The sequence below is a fragment of the Vitis vinifera genome, chromosome 15 (genome assembly GCF_030704535.1).
Source record: "Vitis vinifera cultivar Pinot Noir 40024 chromosome 15, ASM3070453v1".
Taxonomy (NCBI): Eukaryota; Viridiplantae; Streptophyta; class Magnoliopsida; order Vitales; family Vitaceae; genus Vitis; species Vitis vinifera.
In genome coordinates, this window is record NC_081819.1 from 327,193 (window position 1) to 349,303 (window position 22,111).

The 22,111-nt window shown below is 39.4% G+C and overlaps 1 protein-coding gene across 1 annotated transcript in view; it reads left to right on the forward strand.

Moving 5' to 3' along the window:
- The window catches only part of LOC100245550 (uncharacterized), a 151,363-nt gene that overhangs the window by 85,069 nt on the left and 44,183 nt on the right, over positions 1–22,111 (forward strand). Inside the window, exons 16-18 of the mRNA XM_010662888.3 lie at positions 6,576–6,726; positions 11,547–11,645; positions 11,733–11,834. Coding sequence (XP_010661190.1) covers positions 6,576–6,726; positions 11,547–11,645; positions 11,733–11,834 — 352 coding nt within the window. The remainder of the gene's footprint in view (positions 1–6,575; positions 6,727–11,546; positions 11,646–11,732; positions 11,835–22,111) is intronic.

The window sequence follows — 22,111 nt, forward strand, 5'->3', positions numbered from 1 at the left end:
AAATATCTGAGAACCTCCTGTTTTTTGTCTCTAAATAGCTCTCCAATACTTAGCTGACCGGGATTATCCAAAACTACGCTCAACATCCACAATGAATCTATGTTATGAGCACATGTCCTGGTATCCTTGGGCACATTCAATAGCTATTTATTTCTGTTTTAGATCAAGCCTAGTATTTGGGATACAACTGGCATCCTCTGTTGAACTACATTTTTCAATATTCTTTTGAGAAAGATCTCCCATCCTTGGCCTTCTAAATTCCCCCTTTTTTTTTTCCATCAACTACACTTTTTTATCCTATCAAAGAACAAAAAGTAAAGGTCTTTTTTAGTTATTATTATTATTATTATTATTATTATTATTATTGAAGAATTTCTGAACTCCTTTATTGATATTTTATCGGTACACACCATACACATATATATACACAAATGACTGAATAAGAAAAAATCAATCTAGCTTAATTCTCTCCTAAAATTAGGAAACTAAATCATAAGGAAATATCCTAAATGATCTCTCCTTTTTTATTCCTAAATTAAAGTCCTAACTTTGGCATTATTTCAACACTCCCCCTCAAGCTGGAGAATATATATCATATAATCCCAGCTTGCAAGTTAAGTCTTCGAAGTTAGGCCTAGGTAAAGCTTTGGTGAGGATGTCTGCGGTTTGGTGCTTGGTAGGAACATAGTTCAATTTGACCGTCTCACTAGTCACCTTCTCTGTGATAAAGTGTCTGTCAATCTCAACATGCTTGGTCCTGTCATGATGCACGGGGTTCTTTGCTATGCTTATAGCTGCCTGATTATCACACATCATCAGAATTGGAGATGAACTCGTTTGTCCCAATTTACTAAGAACCCTTTTTATCCAAATCCCTTCACAGATTCCCTGTGCAAGAGCTCTGTACTCAGCTTCTGCACTACTTCTGGCTACAACTGATTGCTTCTTACTCCTCCAGGTAACAAGATTTCCCCAGACAAAAGAACAATATCCAGAAGTGGACCGCCTGTCAATGATGTTTCCTGCCCAATCCGCATCTGAGTATACTTCAGTGTCACGGTTCTCTGTCTTTCTGAAGAATAGGCCTTTCCCTGGTGTCATTTTTAAATATCTAAGAATCCTGTAGACTGCTTCCATGTGTTCCTCAGTGGGGCTGTGCATGAATTGACTTACAGCACTCACTGCAAAGCCAATATCTGGCCGAGTGTGTGAGAGATAAATCAAGCGCCCGACAAGCCGCTGATATCTCCCCCTGTCTACCGGTGTACTTTCTTTCTCGATACCAAGTTTCTTCTGACTATCCATAGGAGTATCAATTGGTTTGCATCCAAGCATACCGGTCTCCTTAAGAAGATCGAGTATGTATTTTCTTTGAGAGACTACGATTCCCTTCCTTGATCTAGCCACTTCCATACCAAGGAAATATTTCAAATTTCCAAGGTCTTTAACTTCAAACTCTTCTGACAAATACTTCTTCAAATTCTGTAACTCCCCCATATCATTCCCAGATAGAATAATATCATCGACATAGACTATCAATATGGCCAATTTCCCGACATGAGACTTCTTGACAAATAGAGTATGATCAGCCTGACCTTGTTTGTAGCCCAGCTTCAGAACTGCTTTTGTGAATCTATCAAACCAGGCTCGAGGAGATTGTTTAAGGCCGTACAAGGATTTTTGGAGTTTGCAAACCTGATTCTTTGCCATACTTTCTTCGAAACCAGGTGGTATTTCCATGTAGACTTCCTCTTCTAGGTCCCCATTTAGAAACGCATTTTTTATGTCCAGTTGTTGCAAGCACCAATCTTGATTGACAGCCAATGAGAGAAGGATCCTGATAGTGTTCAGTTTTGCAACAGGAGCAAAAGTTTCCTGATAGTCTATCCCATAGGATTGTGTAAACCCTCTAGCTACCAAACGAGCCTTGAATCTTTCGACTGATCCATCTGCTTTGTATTTTATGGTGAAAATCCACTTGCACCCCACAGGCCTCTTCCCAACCGGCAAATCTGTGATAGTCCACGTCCCATTCTTCTCAAGTGCATCAATCTCATCTTGTACTGCCTTCTTCCATTCTGAAATTTTTAATGCCTCTTGTATTGTGTTGGGAACCTGAGTATCATCAAGAGAAGTAGCAAATGCTCTGTAAGATGGTGATAACCCTTCATACGTAACATAATTCCCAATTGGATGATCTGTACATCTCCTAACACCCTTCCTCAATGCAATTGGCAAAGTAGAATCATCAATGCTGGGAATTAACACCTCTCCATCCCTATCCTCACCTATGTTCTCTTCAGGAAGACTTGAATTGGAGTCAATATATTGGCCACATGTTGACTGTGATCCGTGCTCTAATTCCTGTCTTTTCCTCCTCCTGATGTAAACTTGTAAGTTCTCATTAGCAAGTTGTGGGGCTATAGGTTGAATAGGCATGGGAGACTGGATGGTCACGGGAGAAGGAACATTTGTGTGCTGGGCTGGCTGAACTGATGGCGGCATGGGTGTGGACAACTCAGTGGGCGCGAATTGGGAAGGATTTGGTGACTCTGAGTGAAAAGAAGGTACACCCTCAAGAAAAGACTCCCAAACTTGATGTTCATTCATGCTCTCCCCCTGAACATGAGATTTGGGATAGAAGAAGACATGTTCAAAGAAAGAGACGTCCATGGTGGTGTAAAATCTTTTGTTGGTTGGAGAATAGCATTTGTACCCTTTTTTGGTTGGAGAATACCCTAGAAAAATGCACTTATTTGCTCGAGGAGCAAATTTGCTACGATTTTGAGGATACACATGAACGAATGCTGTGCAACCAAATACTTTGAGTGGTAAATTAGAAGAGGCGGCATGGGTGTGAGGAAACTGTTTTAAGAAAAGTTGACGTGGGGATTGAAAGGTAAGCACTCTGGATGGCATACGGTTAATCAAATAGGTAGCTGTGAGAATAGCTTCCCCCCAGAAATAGTTTGGAACATTAGAGGAAAACATAAGGCACCGGGCAACCTCCAAGAGATGTCTATTCTTGCGTTCAGCCACCCCATTTTGTTGTGGGGTGTCAACGCAAGAACTTAAGTGGATAATGCCATGATTTTGAAGATAAGTACTGAGACTACTAGTAAAGTATTCCTTTGCATTATCTGACTTGAGGACTTGTATTTTGGAATTGAATTGATTTTGAACCATAAGATTGAAGGTTTGAAAAATGTGCCCGACCTCTGACTTTTCTTTCATAAGGAAAACCCATGTTACCCGAGTATGATCATCAACGAATGTCACAAACCATCGAGTGCCAGAAATATTTTTTATCTGGGAGGGACCCCACACATCACTATGTACTAGAGAGAAAACAGTCGAAGGTTTGTATGGGATTTGAGGATATACTGTTCGAGTATGCTTTGCAAACTGACAAATTTCACAGTGATAAGATGCTGGATTTTTATTGATAAATAATTTGGGAAACAATTTTGCAAGGTAAACAAAGCTAGGATGACCAAGGCGATAGTGTAACATTATAATCTCACTATCTTTATTGACCTTAGAATTTGACACAGAATTGAAAGACTCTGACATACTCTGAGACTGTACGCAACTTGCTTGAGAGACTTGGTTTGAGAATTGGCCACATGAAAGGAGGTAGAGCCCGGAACACAGTTCAGCACTGCCAATCATCTTCCCCGATTTCAAGTCCTGAAAAACACACAAGTTTGGATAGAATTTAGTAACACATTGGAGATCACGAGCCAATTTGCTAATGGACAAAAGATTACAATCCAAGTTTGGAACATGGAGGACAGAGTCAAGATATAAGTCTTTAGTAAGTTTTATAGAACCTGTCCCGACAATTTTTGACTTTGAACCATCAGCAATATGGACGGATGAATGACCATTACTTGGCTTGTAATTTTGAAGAATGGCAGCATCTCCTGTCATGTGATCAGAAGCACCTGTGTCTACTATCCACGGCCTCATTCCTCCTCGATTAGCAGTGAAGGCTACACCGGTAGTACTGCCACTGCCAACTTGGCTTAATAATTTCTGTAGCATCTCCATCTGCTCTTTGTTGAATGGACTCGGCTCGGGAACAGATGTGCTCTCAGAGTTGGCAGCCACGTGTGCTCTGCCATCTCTGTCAAACCGTGGCTTTGGTTTCCAATAAGCCGGTTTGCCATGAAGCTTCCAGCAAGTCTCCTTATAATGGCCTGGTTTCTTACAATAATCACACCAAGGCCTATCCCGTTTCTGACGATCTCCACCACTACTATTAAATGACCGAGCAGCAAGGGCAGAGGCATCCAATGTTGGGGCAGGTTGCTCTTTTGATCCCATCATCACTTTCTTTCTACTTTCTTCACGCCTAACCTCTGAAAAAGCCTCCCTGAGACTTGGCAGGGGTTTAATGCCCATGATTCGGCCTCTAACATCATCCAATTCCCTGTTTAGTCCTAGGAAGAACTTGAACAGTCTCTTTTGTTCCACAATTTGCCTGTATGTTGCTGCATCATCCGAACATTTCCATGAGTGAGTCTCAAATAAGTCAAGTTGCTGCCAATACCTTGTGAGTGTGTTGTAATACTGAGTAACTGACTGCTCTCCTTGGCGGAAGTCATGTAGAGCTGATTCAACCTGAAACAGTTCTGAAGTATTTTCAGAACTTGAGTAAGTTTCTTTGGCTGCATCCCATATGTCCTTTGCAGTCCCAAACAACAAGAAATTTTCGCCTATGTCATTGTTCATGGAATTGATAAGCCATGACATGATCATGCTGTTTTCAATCTTCCACTTCCTGAAACCCGGTTCTGTAGTTTCTGGCATGACTGCTTGTCCAGTGAGGTACTCATCCTTTCCTTTACCGCAAATGAACAGCAACACAGATTGTGACCACTGTAAATAGTTATGGCCATTTAATTTGTGTCCTGTGATGAGAATAGGAGAGGAATCATTGCCACCAAGGTTTGGAATTTCAGATCTACCCCCTGATTCTGGTGACGTGACGCTGGATACTTGTGATGATGCCATTTCGTATTTTGTCATGGACCAGAAAGGTAGAAGAACACTTCCCAAGGAACGTGCAGGGACTGGAGTTGAGAAAAAATAGCCGGAGGACGCTGGAAAATCTGATCAGAGGGCCCGCGGAAGCAAAAGAACCCCAAAAGAGGCACGTGCAGGGCTCGGATTGCACAAACAGGTAGGAAGGGTGGCTGGTCGGCGTCAGGCGAGCCTGGAGGAGGAAGCGCGTCGCCGGAAAGTGGCTCACGCGCCCTCACGCGCCGGCGCGTGAGATGCAGTCGCCGGCCGGAAAAACGCGCGTGGGCGGCGCGTGGATGGGTTTCTGGTTCCGGTGCTTTGGGACAAATTGGAGATCTCCTCCAGGCGCTCCTTGCGGTGTAGAAAAAAACCGTCGCCGGAAAGTTCGCCGGAAAAGTTCACCGGAAAATTTTTGCCGGCGGTGAGTGTTTTCTGACGACGATTCGACTGATCGGAAAGTGTTTTCTCCCTTGGCTCTGAGAACAGGGACTGATGACCGGAATGGGAGAGAGAGAGAGAGAGAGAGAGAGAGAGATGATCGGATTGAGATATGGCCAGAGAGATTTGGCCGGAATGAGTGATGGCCTGAATAAGAGGTGGCCAGAAGGGATTAGGGTTTCAGAAAACTAGCTCTGATACCATGAAGAATTTCTGAACTCCTTTATTGATATTTTATCGGTACACACCATACACATATATATACACAAATGACTGAATAAGAAAAAATCAATCTAGCTTAATTCTCTCCTAAAATTAGGAAACTAAATCATAAGGAAATATCCTAAATGATCTCTCTTTTTTTATTCCTAAATTAAAGTCCTAACTTTGGCATTATTTCAACAATTATTATTATTACATTTTTCAATATTCTTTTGAGAAAGATCTCCCATCCTTGGCCTTATAAATCCCCCTTTTTTTTTTCCATCAACTAAACATTTTTATCCTATCAAAGAACAAAAGTAAAGGTCTTTTTTAGTTATTTTCATTATCAATTTTATGGAATAGGCACATAGGGTGATATTTTCAAACTTTTATGTAGTAAACTTATAAGTCCAATAGAGATATATCTTGTGTACATGTGATATAGCTTGTACCTCAGTGTTATGTCTTATTTGGACGTAAGAGTTATTCTATGAGATATTGTATAGGTGAATATTTTCTGATGCCCACTACAAGGCAATTTTTTCCTCTTATGGATCATACCTATGTGTTTTCTGTTTCAAAGTTGGCTGTAAATTGTTGTTATTATCTCTTTATGCATTTTCTGAATTTAGGTACAATGTTTATGTTGTATTTTTATTGCCAAGGGTTTTGAAAACTTTTGGATGCACATTCACTTTATAATTTCTTGGAGGGGTTCTGTTTCTTTTTTGTTGATTTTGTCCTTGTTAGGAATGCTATTTTCTTGCTCACAAATTTATAGATAAATTGTTTTAAGTGCAAATTTTTTTCCATTGGCTAAAAGGATTGGTACTTATTAATATTTTTCTTAGATGTGACAAACGTACACTTTCATCAAGTGATGCTTGTTTTGCTTTCATTTCTAGGGAGTTAGATCGAGAAATTGCTGATTTGGTTTTTAATGGTGTGACTATTAAGTCTAAACTTTGTGAGGAATCAGCCACCATTATCGCCTCAGTGAACTCGGTGGAGATGGTCTATCCATGTAGCAAGAAGTTCATTCTACTTGTGGGAAGGGTTAGTATTTGATATGCCATTTTTGTATTTTTAATCTTACCTATTTTATTAAACATTATAGACTAATAGTGTCCCCTGCATGCATGTTCAAAAAGTTAGTGTAAAATGTGGCTCATTTCCTGATTCTCGTTTCCATTTCAAGTCTTATTGGTTTACATTAAAATCAATTAATGATTGTATCTATTTTAGAATAGGTCAGCAGTTTAGAGTAATTATATGGATTGTCTTTGCAATACTTCATTTTTATAGTTTATTTTTGTTTTGCTTTAGGAGGGGAGGTGCAGTGTTTAGGATTTATCGCTGAAATTTCTCTGATATTTCCGATATATATATAAAATCCAAGTGCCGATATATTTGTATTTACCGATATTTCAAACCTTGGGTAGCTATGCATGTTAAGCTCTTGTAACCTAGTTGGTCAATATAGATATATTCAATTCAATTCTTTTAGCATACAATATGGTATAGGAATATCTACTTCTTAATAGGACCCTAAAGTTGATTTTATGAAGCAAAAAAAAATAAAGAAGTCAATTTCTTCTTTGGTGGAATTCTCAAAAGAATTTTTTTTTTTTTTAAAAAACCTAATTTTATTGATCAATATGATAATGAATCATCCATAAGTCCTAACTAACTTAATGTACTTTAAAACTTAATAGTTGTAGAAATAATAGGAAATTAATTTTAATCATATTTGACTTGATTAATTGCTCTAGTGCAAAATGGAGGGCAAACCACCTTAATTCAAACTTGCTTAGAATTTAACCCCTCTTACTATGTCATTATGCAAAATTTTGATGGGGGTGGTGCTTTAAACAAAAGAATTCGATTGAGATTTTTTGTGCTCTAGAACAGAAAAGGGTTGCACAAACCATCTTGTTGAATGGGACCAAGTTTGGAAGGTTAAGTGAGAGGGAAGTTAGGTTTAAGGGGTACAAAGAACAATCTTTTACTATAAAATGGATGCAGTGTTTACCTAGAGAGAGGGACTTCCTATGGCATGTGATTGAGAGTAGTTATTGTGTGCACATAATAGTAGGAGGCCAACATCGTGGTAAAAAACTCTTATTAATAATGCCCTTGGAAAGTGATAGCTTAGATTTATCTTAAGTTTTTTCATCATATATGTTCTGGTACTAGTGATTTATCTTCTATTTCTTTTTTGAGATCACTTGTGATGACAATGTTACTTTGGCGATTTATCTCAAGTTTTATACTTTTGGCATGACAATTCGTCGTGGGATCTCTAGTTTTGGAGGAATCTTTTTAAGCGCAAAGATTAGTTCTCGTCTTTGCAATTTGTGTCACTCTTACTTGTCTATCCCAATTAGGGGTTGTTATTTTGTAGTCATATTAGCTTAATATTCATTGTTGGCTCACTCTCATTTAATGTTGTGGAGAAAAAAAATATATTTCTCATTCATATGTTAAATGTATACAACTCTTGAAATATATACAACATCTAAAAAGAAATAATAAAGAAAGAAATATTAAAGATCCCTACAAATCAGGGATTGTATACACAAATCCACACAACTATATATGTGTACAATTGCACATAGATACACACACAGCTGTATACACATGTAGTTATACACATACAATTGTATCTTCCAAACTTCCCCTCAAGCTAGTGAATAAATATTATCCATTCTCAACTTGATAATGATTTCTTGAAAAAGAAATATATACAACATCTAAAAAGAAATAATAAAGAAAGAAATATTAAAGATCCCTACAAATCAGGGATTGTATACACAAATCCACACAACTATATATGTGTACAATTGCACATAGATACACACACAGCTGTATACACACATAGTTGTACACATACAATTGTATCTTCCAAACTTCCCCTCAAGCTAGTGAATAAATATTATCCATTCTCAACTTGATAATGATTTCTTGAAATGGAGTACTAGCTAATCCTTTCGTTAAGACATCGGCTAATTGATCTCTGATGGACACATATGGTGTGCAGATTAAGCTATTGTCTAACTTCTCCTTAGTAAAATGTTTGTCTACTTCCACATGTTTGGTTCTGTCATGTTGTACCAGGTTATGTGCAATGTTGATGGCTGACTTATTGTTACAATAAAGTCTCATCGGCATTTTCCATTTAATCTTCAAGTCCTCCAAGATAATCTTGAGCCAAAGCAACTCATAGATTCCTTGGGCCATTGCACGAAACTTGGCTTCTGCACTAGATCTTGCAACAATTTTTTGTTTCTTACTCCCCAAGCTACCAAGTTCCTTCCAAGAAAAGTGCAATATTCTGTAGTAGACCTCCAATATCTTGCATAATCTGCATCAGTATAGACCTCTAATGATAGCTCAGTTCTTTTCTTAAACAAAATTCCTTTTCTTGGAGTTGCTTTCAGGTAGTGTAGGATTTTGTATATAGCCTATAGATGAACTTCCTTCGATTTATACATAAATTGACTCACTTGATTGACTGCATAGCCTGTTTGGTCGCCTATTTGAGAGGTAGATCACCCTACCAACCAATCTCTGGTACATACCCTTGTCCTCGACTGCATCCTCGCTTCTCCAAGCTTGTGATTCGAATCAATAGTTGTGATTAGAATCACGTCACATCTTTATGACGTACCAAATATGACATAGCAAATTTGCTACGTTGTAAAGATGTAACATAGCAAATATGACATCAACTGATTACCATATATATATATATATATATATATATATATATATATATATGCTATGTCACATCTTTGTGGATGTTGGTAACCAAGTTGTTCTCAAGAGTCCACTTTAGGCTCATTTTGTGGGATTGGAGTTAAGTTTGTATCCTAGTTAGGAAAGTGGTGGAAGCATAAATTGAGTGGAAGTATAAACTAATTTAATCTTGTTTATCTCACTTCCCTAGCTATTTCCCCTCGTTGTGCAAGATTCCATTCTCAGTGGTAACAAAGATCAAAAAAATTGTAAAGGGGTTTTCTTTAGTTAGGGTTTGAGGAAGGAAAGAGAGATCATCTCATTAGTTGGATCCAAGTGTGTAGGCCTAAGGAGGAAGGAGGGTTAGGGTTCTAGAGCATTTCATTGAGAAAGCCCCCTTTTAGGAAGTGGTTGTGGAGGCTCCCTAGGGAGTGTATTGCTCTATGGCACAAGGCTATCTTGAGCATATATGAAATGCGTCTAAACAGTTGGGATGACAACATTTTAGTTAGGTGGTCGTATGGTTGCCCTTCGAAGGCCAGTTCTTAGCTCTTCCATGATTTCTCTAGTCATAGCTAGTTTTTGGTGGGAAATGGGACAAAAATCCACGACTAGGTAGACTTGTGGAGGGGGAATTAACCTTTGCCTTTGCAATTTCTGAGTCTTTACAGAGTTTCATCAGTTTAAAATTCTTTTATTTCATCTATCCTTAGACTTTCTCCTTTTCTTACTTGGAATTTTAAATTTTGGCAAAATCTCACTAATTCAGAGGTTGAGGATCTTGAAAGACTCATGTCCATTCTCAATAGTGTTAACCTATCACTGTCATCCCTAGGCATGTTGACCCTTTTTTTAGGGTTGGGGAGCACAAATAGGAGAAAGTTCTATGACTAATCGCTTGTCTTATATTGATTTGGATAGTATGGAAGGAATGAAATGTAAGGATCTTTGAGGACAAGTGAGGACATCCAAAATGTTATGGAACCTAGTCTATTTCTATTCATCTTTAGGGCATCCACTGCTATAGGTTTGAAGGGAATTTCTCTCAACTTTATTTAACTTGATTGGATTTTAATATGTAGTTCAAAATAGTAGTGTTGAGACATTGATGTCTTTTGGTTTATTTTTCTTTTCCTTCATTTTATTAGGTTTTGTATTTAGGGAAGGATTTCTTATCCTTCTCTTGTTTACTGTGTTGATGAAAATGTTTTTGTTTTTGATAAAAAAATAAAAATAAATAAACTAAGTGGATGTATGTACCTTTTCATTTTTTGAAGCTTAATTGAAATGAATGTTTTCTTTGGGTAACCTAGGTGAGATGAGTATTGAAGGACTTACTCAAAATCATGGAGGTGAGATTATTTGAGCTTTTTCTCTAGGTTGAGGTGAGCTATTGAAATGGAAATACTTCCATTACTTGTGAGTTTCAAAGTTGCTTGAGTTTAGGGGTCACCAAACTACTAGTAGAGGGGGACCTGCGGAGTTTATATGGGGTTTGCTACTGGTCATGACGCATCTTGGAGATAATCATAGGATGAGGAACATCATGGAACTCAATACAGGATTGGGTTGTTCTTTCTCATGGAAACCTGGATTAGCTGATTAGAAAGCTGACAGGTCAGCTAAAAAAGGAGGTTTTTATTTATTTTTTTGTTGATGCTTCCTGGGGAATTTCTTTCTCACTTGAGTTCTGATAATTTGTTTCACTAGGGGCAGGAGGCCAGTTTTCTCTTACTGCAGGGTTTTAGTTTTTCTTCTCTTTTTCAACACCTGTACATTTGGATTTCTCATCCTCTTTTGTTTTTGTGCAATTACTTTTAAAAAGAAGGCTTACTTTGGTTCCATGTTTTAAATTATTATTATTGTATTATGTTCATTCGGAAGTAGGTCTGAATTCACTTACCTACAAGTGCCATGCTTTGTCTTTTAAATTCTGCTTCTTTACACTTCACATGGTTGTTCTCTTGTCATCACTTGATCTTTTTTCTATCTCCTCTGTAAGGGAGATAATCTTGAATATTAATTAATCTGCCTCCAGTTGGGCTCATTGGTATCATTCATAATTCTTTGATTTTTCATTAGATTTTGTTGTCTGTCCTGTAGAATGTACTATCAATGAGTAACATTTTTGAATGCAGCCCCTTTTGAAGGAAAATGTGGTGGCCCATGAGCAACCTTCTGTAAGCGCCCAAGTCAATGTATCGCCAAGCAGCCAAGAAGCTGAATTGTCAATAAAGGTACTTCCAGCGTCCTTTATTGTAATACTTTGTGCCCTATGCCAGGAATTTTGACATAGAATCGCTGCATTCCAACTTGTAATTCAGGTCATGCTTGAACCACTTGAAGTTACTTGTGATCCAGATATTTTTCTGAATTTCATGGAGTTCTACAACATGTTCAAATCGTTCGATTTTCATCATAAAAGGGTAAAAATTTCTATGCATTGTTTGACCAATATCCCTGTTCCATTGCATTACATTCTTGTATGTCTCTTGTTTTCTTGGTATGTGTAAGCATGAGTAGCTATATTTGTAATACTGTTTCATTCTTTTCATCTTAGTTTGACCAATTGGTGATCCATTCTTTGTAGTGATTAATTGTTGTTTACTTTGCCTTTTCTGTTATTTTTCTCACCGAAACTGTACTCGGATTATCTGTTCCAGCATGTGTTGTTGCATGACCTCCTATAGATAAAAATGATGGCAACATGTGAGAATGCAATATGTTTTCTGCCCAGAATTATCACTTTCATAGTCTTGTTGTTTTTTAAAGTATTCTGGTTTGTTTTGGATATATGTGTCAAATGGTACGATTTCAAAATTTTTGACAAAATGATGCAGTGCCAGTTCTTAGGCCAAATTCAACTGTCTCCAATTACAACTTAAATTTACAGTGAAGAGAGATCATGCATTAATCAAAATCATTCTTCTTCTGTACAATCTAATGTATGATCACAAATTTTTTCTCCTGATCAAAAACAGTTATTTCATTGCATTTAAATAGTAAGTATAAAGAAATATGAGAAATCCTTCCAACAAGTACAAAATTCTCAGTACAAAGTCTGATTAAGGAGAATCAGTGTATTCTAGTCCAAAATGGAAAATTTATCTACACATGTCAAAATGGTTAAGACAACGCTCATTATAATTGATTGAGGTAAAAAATCTCTTGCAAAAGAAACCAGATGTCTGATTTCATGGTTTGCTAACGCATATGTTGCATGATTGCCTAAATTAGGAGACCAACAGAAGGAACATTTAAGCTCTAAAGAAATGTTAATTATTTGGTGCAACCACTTTTCAAACTTCCAGGGTCCTTTTTTTTCTTTTTTTTTAGTTGCTCATGATTTGACATGGCAAAAATTCCTCTTATGAAGGTATTATGCTCTCTTGACATTAAGGTGTATTCTAAGAGGAAGAGCAGAGGCCCCACAGGGCATTGAGACATGTTGATTCTGGCTCGGAAGGTTAGGGTCTTTGTGTTTTCCCATGAAAATTATTAGTTGGAACGTTAGGGGTTTGGGTTCAAGGAATAAGCGTAGGATGGTTAAAGATTTTCTTAGGTCAGAGAATCCGGATGTTGTGATGATTCAGGAAACAAAAAAGGAGAATTGTGATAGAAGGTTTGTGGGTAGTGTCTGGATGGTCAGAAATAAGGACTGGGTTGCTCTTCCGGTGTCTGGGGCATCAGGTGGGATTTTGATCATCTGGGATTCAAAAAATCTGCGTAGAGAGGAGGTGGTAATAGGATCTTTCTCGATCTCAGTCAAGTTCTCTCTGGACGGTTGTGGACCTCTTTGGATTTCTGCTGTTTATGGTCCAAACAGTCCCTCACTTAGGAAGGATTTTTGGGTGGAACTTTTTGACATTTATGGATTAACCTATCTGCTATGGTGTGTGGGCGGTGATTTTAATGTCATAAGGAGAAGTTCAGAAAAATTGGGGGGTTCTAGCCTAACTCCAAGCATGAGGGACTTTGATAGTTTTATTAGAGAATGTGAATTACTTGACCCACCTCTTCGGAATGCTTCATTCACTTGGTCAAATATGCAAGAGTCTCCCGTGTGTAAGAGATTGGACCGTTTTCTCTACTCAAATGAGTGGGGGCTGCTCTTTCCCCAAGGCCTTCAAGAAGCCTTAATCAGAAGGACATCGGATCACTGGCCAATTGTTATGGATACCAACCCGTTTAGGTGGGGGCCAACACCTTTTAGGTTTGAGAATATGTGGTTACAACACACTAATTTCAAGGAGAATTTTAGAGATTGGTGGAGTGGGTTTCAAGGAAACGGATGGGAAGGTCATAAGTTCATGAGGAGGCTTCAATATGTTAAAGCTAAATTAAAGGAGTGGAATAAGTTTTCCTTTGGAGAGCTTAAAGAAAAGAAAAATAGTATTCTCAATGATTTAGCTAACTTTGACGCCATTGAGCAGGAAGGGGGTCTCAATCCTGTTTTGTTAAGCTAAAGAGCCTCAAGAAAAGGGGAGCTAGAGGAATTAATATTGAGGGAGGAAATTCATTGGAGACAAAAAGCCAAAGTGAAATGGGTCAAGGAAGGGGATTGCAACTCTAAGTTTTATCATAAAGTGGCTAATGGCAAGCGAAATAGGAAATATCTCAAGGAGTTGGAGAATGAGAGGGGCTTAGTGCTGAAGAATGCCGAGAGTATCACAGAGGAGATCTTACATTACTTTGAGAAGCTTTACACAAATCCTACAGGAGAGTCTTGGGGTGTTGAAGGATTAGATTGGTCCCTTATTTCGGAAGAGAGCGCGTTAAGGTTAGACTCCCCTTTCACCGAAGAAGAGATTTCTAAGGCCATTTTTCAGTTGGATAGGGACAAGGCTCTGGGGCCAGATGGCTTTACTATTGCCGTATTCCAAGAGTGTTGGGATGTGATTAAGGAGGATTTGGTGAGAGTGTTTGCTGAATTTCATAGGAGCGGAATTATCAATCAAAGCACTAATGCCTCTTTCATTGTTCTAATACCCAAAAAGTGTTTGTCAAAGAGAATATCAGACTTTAGACCCATTAGTTTGATCACTAGTCTCTACAAGATAATAGCCAAAGTGCTCTTTGGGCGTCTAAGAGGGGTTCTACATGAGACCATCCACTATACCCAAGGCGCTTTTGTTCAAGGGAGACAAATATTGCACGCGGTTCTTATAGCGAATGAGATAGTGGACGAGAGAAGAAGGTCAGGGGAGGAAGGCGTCGTATTCAAAATAGACTTTGAAAAGGCATACGATCACGTGAAGTGGGATTTTTTGGATCATGTGTTAGAAAAGAAGGGCTTCAGTCCTAGATGGAGGAAATGGATGAGTGGATGTTTATCTTCAGTATCTTATGCAATCTTAGTGAATGGTAGTGCTAAAGGGTGGGTTAAGGCATCAAGGGGACTAAGACAAGGCGACCCTTTATCCCCTTTTTTGTTTACTTTAGTCGCAGATGTACTGAGCAGGATGCTTATGAGAGCTGAGGAAAGAAATATGATGGAGGGTTTCAGGGTGGGTAGAAATAAAACTAGGGTGTCCCATTTGCAATTTGCTGATGACACCATATTCTTTTCTAACTCAAGGGAGGAAGAGCTGCAGACTCTGAAGAGTCTTTTGTTAGTGTTTGGGCACATTTCTGGGCTCAAGGTCAATCTTAACAAGAGTAGTATTTATGGCATCAATCTTGATCAGGCTCATCTTTCAAGATTGGCTGAGATGCTTGATTGTAAGGCGTCTGGATGGCCTATTCTCTATCTGAGTCTCCCTTTGGGCGGGAATCCTAAGGCGTGCGGATTTTGGGATCCAGTGGTTGAGAGAATCTCAAGTAGATTAGATGGGTGGCAAAAGCCCTACTTATCCTTTGGGGGGAGGATAACTCTTATCCAATCTTGTCTTACCCATTTGCCAAGTTACTTCCTATCCTTATTTAAAATTCCCGCTTTAGTGGCTGCAAAAATAGAGAGGATGCAAAGGGATTTTTTATGGTCAGGGGTTGGGGAAGGCAAAAGGGATCATTTAGTGAGGTGGGATGTTGTGTGCAAACCAAAGACAATAGGGGGTTTGGGTTTGGGGAATATTTCTTGGAGGAATCTCGCTCTTCTAGGGAAATGGTTATGGAGGTATCCTAGAGAGGGATCAGCTCTTTGGCATCAGGTCATTTTAAGCATTTATGGTTCACACTCTAATGGTTGGGATGCTAACACTTTAGTAAGATGGTCACATCGCTGTCCTTGGAAGGCTATTGCTCAAGTCTTTCAGAGGTTTTCTTTGATTACTCGGTATGTGGTAGGAAACGGGGAAAGAATTCGGTTCTGGGAAGATTTGTGGTGGGGGGACCAACCTTTGGGAACCCAATAGCCAAGACTATTTAGAGTAGTCGTGGATAAAAACATTTCTATTTCTTCAGTTCTCGGTCCATCTCGGCCTTTCTTGTGGAATTTGAATTTTCGCCGTAACTTGTCAGATTCTGAGATCGAGGACTTAGAAGGCCTCATGCGGTCTCTTGATGATTTGTATCTCTCTCCTTCGGTCCCAGATGCCAGATTATGGCCATTATCCTCTTCAGGGCTTTTTTCAGTCAAATCCTTTTTTCTAGCACTATCTCAATCTGCTGGATCTCCTCAGAACTTTCCTTCAAAGTTCGTGTGGAATTCTCAAGTTCCTTTCAAAGTGAAATCCTTTGTCTGGTTAGTGGCACACAAGAAGGTGAATACTAATGATATGTTACAAGTGAGAAGACCCTACAAAGCCCTTAGTCCTGATATTTGTATCCTGTGCATGAAGCACGGGGAATCAGCAGATCATCTTTTTCTTCATTGCTCCGTGACGATTGGGTTGTGGCACAGGTTATTTCAGTTAGCTAAGATGGATTGGGTTCCCCCAAGGTGCATATATGACATGATGTCTATCAAATTTAAAGGCTTCGGTAATTCTAAGAGAGGGATAGTTTTGTGGCAAGCTGCGAGCATAGCTCTAATTCGGGTTGTGTGGTGGGAAAGAAACGCAAGGATTTTCGAGGATAAAACAAGGAATTCAGGGTTCCTTTGGGACTCTATTGTTTTCCTTGCTTCCCTTTGGGCTTTCTGTTCCAAGGCATTTAAGGGGATTCCCCTTAATGTGATTCAACTGGATTGGATAGCGGTGTGTACTCCTTAGGGATTGGTCCTTAGTGGGAGGTCGTTTGTTTTATGTGTATTTTCCTGTAATTTAGTTGTCTTTGGTGGGAGGATTTCTCATCCTTCTTCTTGTACTTCTTTTTTATATTAATATATCTTTGTGGCGTTTCCAATCAAAAAAAAAAAAAAAAAAAAAATTCCTCTTATGAAGAGATTGGAGAGACCAAAGACTTTCCCCTGCAACAAACATTCCACTCCTGTTCTGGCCAGCTCTAGTCCTGAAGCCGAGTTCAGGTCTATGGCACAGGGCCCTTGTGAATTAATGTGGTTAAAATCTATGTTGATTGAAGTTGGAATCATAAATGACAGCCCTATGAAGCTTGATTTTGATAATAAAACCACGATTAGTATAGCCCACAATCTTGTGTATCATGATAGAACAAAACATATAGAGGTTGACAAACACTTCATCTCAGAAAAACTAGGAGGAGGATTGGGTTGCACTCCATTCATTCCAACCGAAAAAAGCAACTAGCAAATGTTTTGACAAAGGGAATGTCGGGTAAGCAATTTCACTCTTATCATTGGCAAGCTAGGCATGGAAGACATTTTTGAACCAGCTTTAGGGGGAGTGTTGAAAAAGTCAAGGACCAAAATTGCATGAATCAATCTTCTAATTACTGAATATTATTTCCTAGATACTTCCCTTCACTTTTTCTTTCCCTATAATTATGTACATTAGCAGACTGATGACTTTCCTTTTCTTAGGTAGAATCCAATTGTACAGCTGCATTTTTTTGTTCTTAGGTTAGATTAGACTTTGTAACTATATCAACGAGTAATCATCACCATTGAAAAATTCAATGGAAATAATTTAGAATTTCCTCAAAAAGAAAAATAAAAACATCTATTGCACATTGACTGGAAGTAATGTCTGGTTATCACAATACCTATTATAATCTCTAGTAACCCCTCCCATGGTCTCCGTTGTTGGCTAACTAGTTTCTACTCAGCAAGGCCCATTCATCAAAATTCATCTTGAAGACACCAAAGGGAGGAGGAGGCCTATGACAAAGTATTTCCATTTTTCCTCCAATTTCTCAAGAAAATAGCTTTTCAATCTGTTGAATATAATGTATTTATAGTGTACAATGTTTCTTTCCTTTCTTAATATAGGTCACGTATATGGTAGTTAGTTCAACCTAGCCTTGTATATATATTTCTCTATTGTAAGAAGTTAATCATATGAATGAGAATTAAGGTTTTTTCTCTCTCTCTTTCAACATGATATTAGAGCCAAGGGAGAAAACTTTATTCTTTTTGGTTTACCTGTGTAATTAATTCCGGGAATCCGTCCAGTGACTGTGTTTCATTCCGGTCACCTTTTCCATCTCCCAAAGCTTTTCGGTCAGTCATATTGTGGTTAGAAAACCCTCATCACCGTCAACATTTTTCCGGCTATATTTTCCGACACCGACCACATCATCAGGAGCGCAAAGAGGAGATCTGCAACTTTTCTCAAGGCACCGGAGCCAAAAACCGATCCACGCGCCGTTTTTCTTCGGCGGTCTGAATCCCACGCGCCGGCGTGTGAGGACGCGTGACCCACTTTCTGGTGTCGAGCTTCTACCAGCAGTCTCGTCCGGCACCGTCTTGCACTTCTAAGCCTCCGTCAGTCCTCTCTGAACCCTGCCTCTCCATTTTTTTGGCATTTCAGCCTCTGCAGGTATTCTTTCGGCCTCCTCGGGCCTCTTCTTCATCTCCAGTCACTTTTTTCCTTTGTTTGGGTCTTCACATACCAGGTTCTTCTTCCACAGCTGTGATCCGACCTCCCTTTAGGGCTCTCTTCGATCCAAACGTGATTCAATCTCAGGTGAAGTGGATATGGCGACTAAAAATCCTATTTTCACATCCGTCATCTCTGGATCTCCTACTATCACATGGGAAAAATTGATTGGTAGTGAGAATTATCTCTCTTGGTCAGCGTCCGTGGAACTCTGGTTTATGGGACAAGGTTATGAGGATCATCTTGTTACACCTGAGGATGCTATACCTGATGTTGACAAAGTGCAATGGAAGAAAATCGATGCACAATTATGCAACGTATGATGGCAATCTTTTGATCCCAAAATTTTACATCATCTTTGTGCCTACAAAACCTGCTTTAAATTTTGGACTCAAGCTCAAGGATTATACACGTATGATATTCAACGATTTTATAAGGTGGTTTTTGATATTGTTCATGTGAGACAGCAGGACATGGATCTGTCTACTTATATTGGCCGGATTGCGTCTCTTAAGGAGAAGTTCTTAACTTTGATGACCTTCACTAATGGTGCTGAAGTTCAACAAATACAGACTGACAAGTTCTTTATGGTGTTAACCCTCATTGGCCTCCGTCCAGATCTTGAATTTGTTCGAGATCAGATTCTTGCTAGTCCATCAGTACCATCATTGGATGATGTGTTCGCTCGTCTCTTACGCCTCTCCTCTACTCAGACCTTGTCGACTGATGGTCCTTTAGATTCACCTGTGTTAGCCTCTCAAACTAACTCTCGAGGAGGATGTAGTGGCAATCGGGGTCAAGGACAACGTCCTCAGTGCACCTATTGTAATAAGCTTGGTCACACTCGAGATCGTTGCTATCAGTTACATGGACGGCCTCCTCACACTGCCCACATTGCTCAGTCATATGATCCTCTGCTATCTCGACCTGACTCTGCTGCGAGCTCCATATCTCAAAGTATCACCCTTACTGGTAGTGATTATGATGCCTATCTCCTATATCAGGCAGCCACATCAGCTTCTGTTGCCCAGACCGGTAATGTCTCTATCTGCTTTACTCAGTCTCCTTCTCTTGGCCCATGGATTCTAGATTCTGGAGCATCTGATCATATCTTTGGTAATAAACACCTTTTCTCCTTTATTACTACTACCTCTACCTTACCTACTGTTACTTTAGCTAATGGTTCCCAAACTATGGCTAAAGGTATTGGTTTGACTCATCCTCTCCCTTCCTTACCTTTCCATTCTGTCCTTTATGCCCCTGAGTGTCCTTTTAATCTTATTTCCATCAGCAAAATAACTTGCACTCTTAACTGTTCTATCACTTTTTCTAATAAATCTGTGATCTTGCAGGACCGGAGTACGGGGAAGACGATTGGCATAGGGCGTGAGTCTCAAGGCCTCTATCACCTCACATCACCTTCATCTCCTGCAGCTTGCATTTCCACCGAAGCTCCTCTTCTCATTCACAGTCGTTTGGGTCATCCTAGTCTCTCTAAGTTCCAGAAGATGGTCCCTCATTTTTCCACTTTGTCGTCGCTTACGTGTGAGTCGTGTCAACTTGGGAAACATACTCGTGTCTCGTTTCCAAAGCGTTTGAATAATCGGGCAAAGTCTCCTTTTGAACTTGTCCACACTGATGTTTGGGGTCCGTGTCAGACCACGTCTACTTTAGGATTTCAGTATTTTGTCACTTTCATTGATGATTATTCAAGATGTACTTGGCTATTTTTGATGAAAAATCGAGCTGAGTTATTCTCTATTTTCCAGAAATTTTTTGTTGAAATCCAAACAGAATTCAATGTTTCTATTCAAGTGTTACGCAGTAACAATGCTCGGGAATATTTTTCTACACCATTTACTTCTTTTATGTCCCAACATGGGATCCTCCATCAGTCATCTTGTGCTCATACTCCTCAACAAAATGGGGTTGCTGAACGTAAAAATCGACATCTTGTTGAGACAACTCGTATCCTCCTTCTCCATAGTTATGTTCCTTTTGGTTTTTGGGGGGATGCTGTTCTTACAGCCTGTTACTTGATTAATCGTATGCCCTCATCTATATTACATGACCAAATCCCTCATTCCCTCATTTTTCCTACCCAACGTCTTTATTTCCTTCCTCCTCAAGTCTTTGGCTGTACTTGTTTTTTTCATACTCTCAGACTTGAACAGGACAAGCTCTCCGCCAAGGCTACAAAATGCATCTTCTTGGGATACCCTCGACTTCAGAAGGGCTATTGTTGTTATTCCCCTAACACTCATCGTTATTTTCTCTCCGCTGATGTCACCTTCTTTGAGGACTCTCCATTCTTCTTATCTTCTGAATATCTTCCCATTTCTGAAGTATTGCCACTTCTCTATATATCCCCCCCTTCAGATGTGCTCTCTCGTCCTCTTCAGGTTTATCATTGTCGACATCATGGTGTTGCTCCTTCTCTCTCTTCAGCTGAGGTACCTGATGACTCACCTCCTGTCCCACCGATTTCTCCTACCCTGACCTTGTCATCTATTGACCATTTGCCTATTGCTCTTCGGAAAGGTAATCGATCTACTTGTAATCCTCATCCTATTTGTTGAGAGAGGAGAAAAAACCTTATTCTCATTCATTGTAATCTCTACTTACAATTGAGAGATATATATATACAAGGCTAGGAGTCCTAACTACCATACATGTGACCTATATTAACAAGGAAAGATAGTATACTATACATACATTATATTCAACACTTCCCCTCAAGCTGGAGCATATACGTCATATGCACCAAGCTTGTTACAAATATATTTAATCCTAGGACCTCTGAGAGATTTAGTGAAGATGTCTGCTAGTTGATCATTTGAATTGACAAAACTTGTAGCAACACATCCTGATGCGATCTTCTCTCTAATGAAATGACAGTCAACTTCAATATGCTTGGTCCTTTCATGAAAGACTGGATTGGATGCAATATGTAATGCGGCCTGGTTATCACAGATGAGTTTCATCTGTTCATCCTTTCCAAATCTCAACTCCTGAAGAAGATGTCTCAACCATATGAGTTCACATGTTGCCAAAGCCATAGCTCGATACTCGGCTTCAGCGCTAGATCTGGCCACTACATCTTGTTTCTTACTCTTCCAAGATATTAGATTACCTCCAATAAAAACACAGTACCCTGAAGTGGAACGTCTATCTGTGGGTGAGCCAGCCCAATCTGCATCTGTGTAACCAACAACTTGAGTATGACCTCTGTTCTCGTACAATACACCTTGGCCTGGTGTACTTTTGATATATTGAAGGATACGGATGACGGCATCCCAATGGCTATCACATGGTGACTGTAGGAATTGACTAACAACACTCACAGGAAAAGAAATGTCTGGACGAGTAATGGTGAGATAGTTCAATTTACCTACGAGCCGTCGATATCTCCCGGGGTCTCCTAAAGGCTCCCCGTCCTGGTACAAGTTTGACATTCGGATCCATAGGTGTGTCTACCGGTTTACAGTCTAACATACCGGTTTCTTCCAGGATGTCTAAAGCATACTTCCTTTGGGAAAGGACCACACCAGAACTGGATTGAGCTATCTCAATTCCCAAGAAATACTTGAGTTTCCCCAAGTCTTTGGTCTGAAAGTGGGTAAAAAGATGTTGCTTTAGTTTCTGAATACCATCCTGATCACTGCCTGTAATGACGATGTCGTCCACATAAACAACCAGATAAATACACTGCCCCAAGGAGTTATGATGATAAAAAACTGAATGGTCTGCTGTACTGCGAAGCATGCCAAACTCTTGAACAACAGAACTAAAACGGCTAAACCATG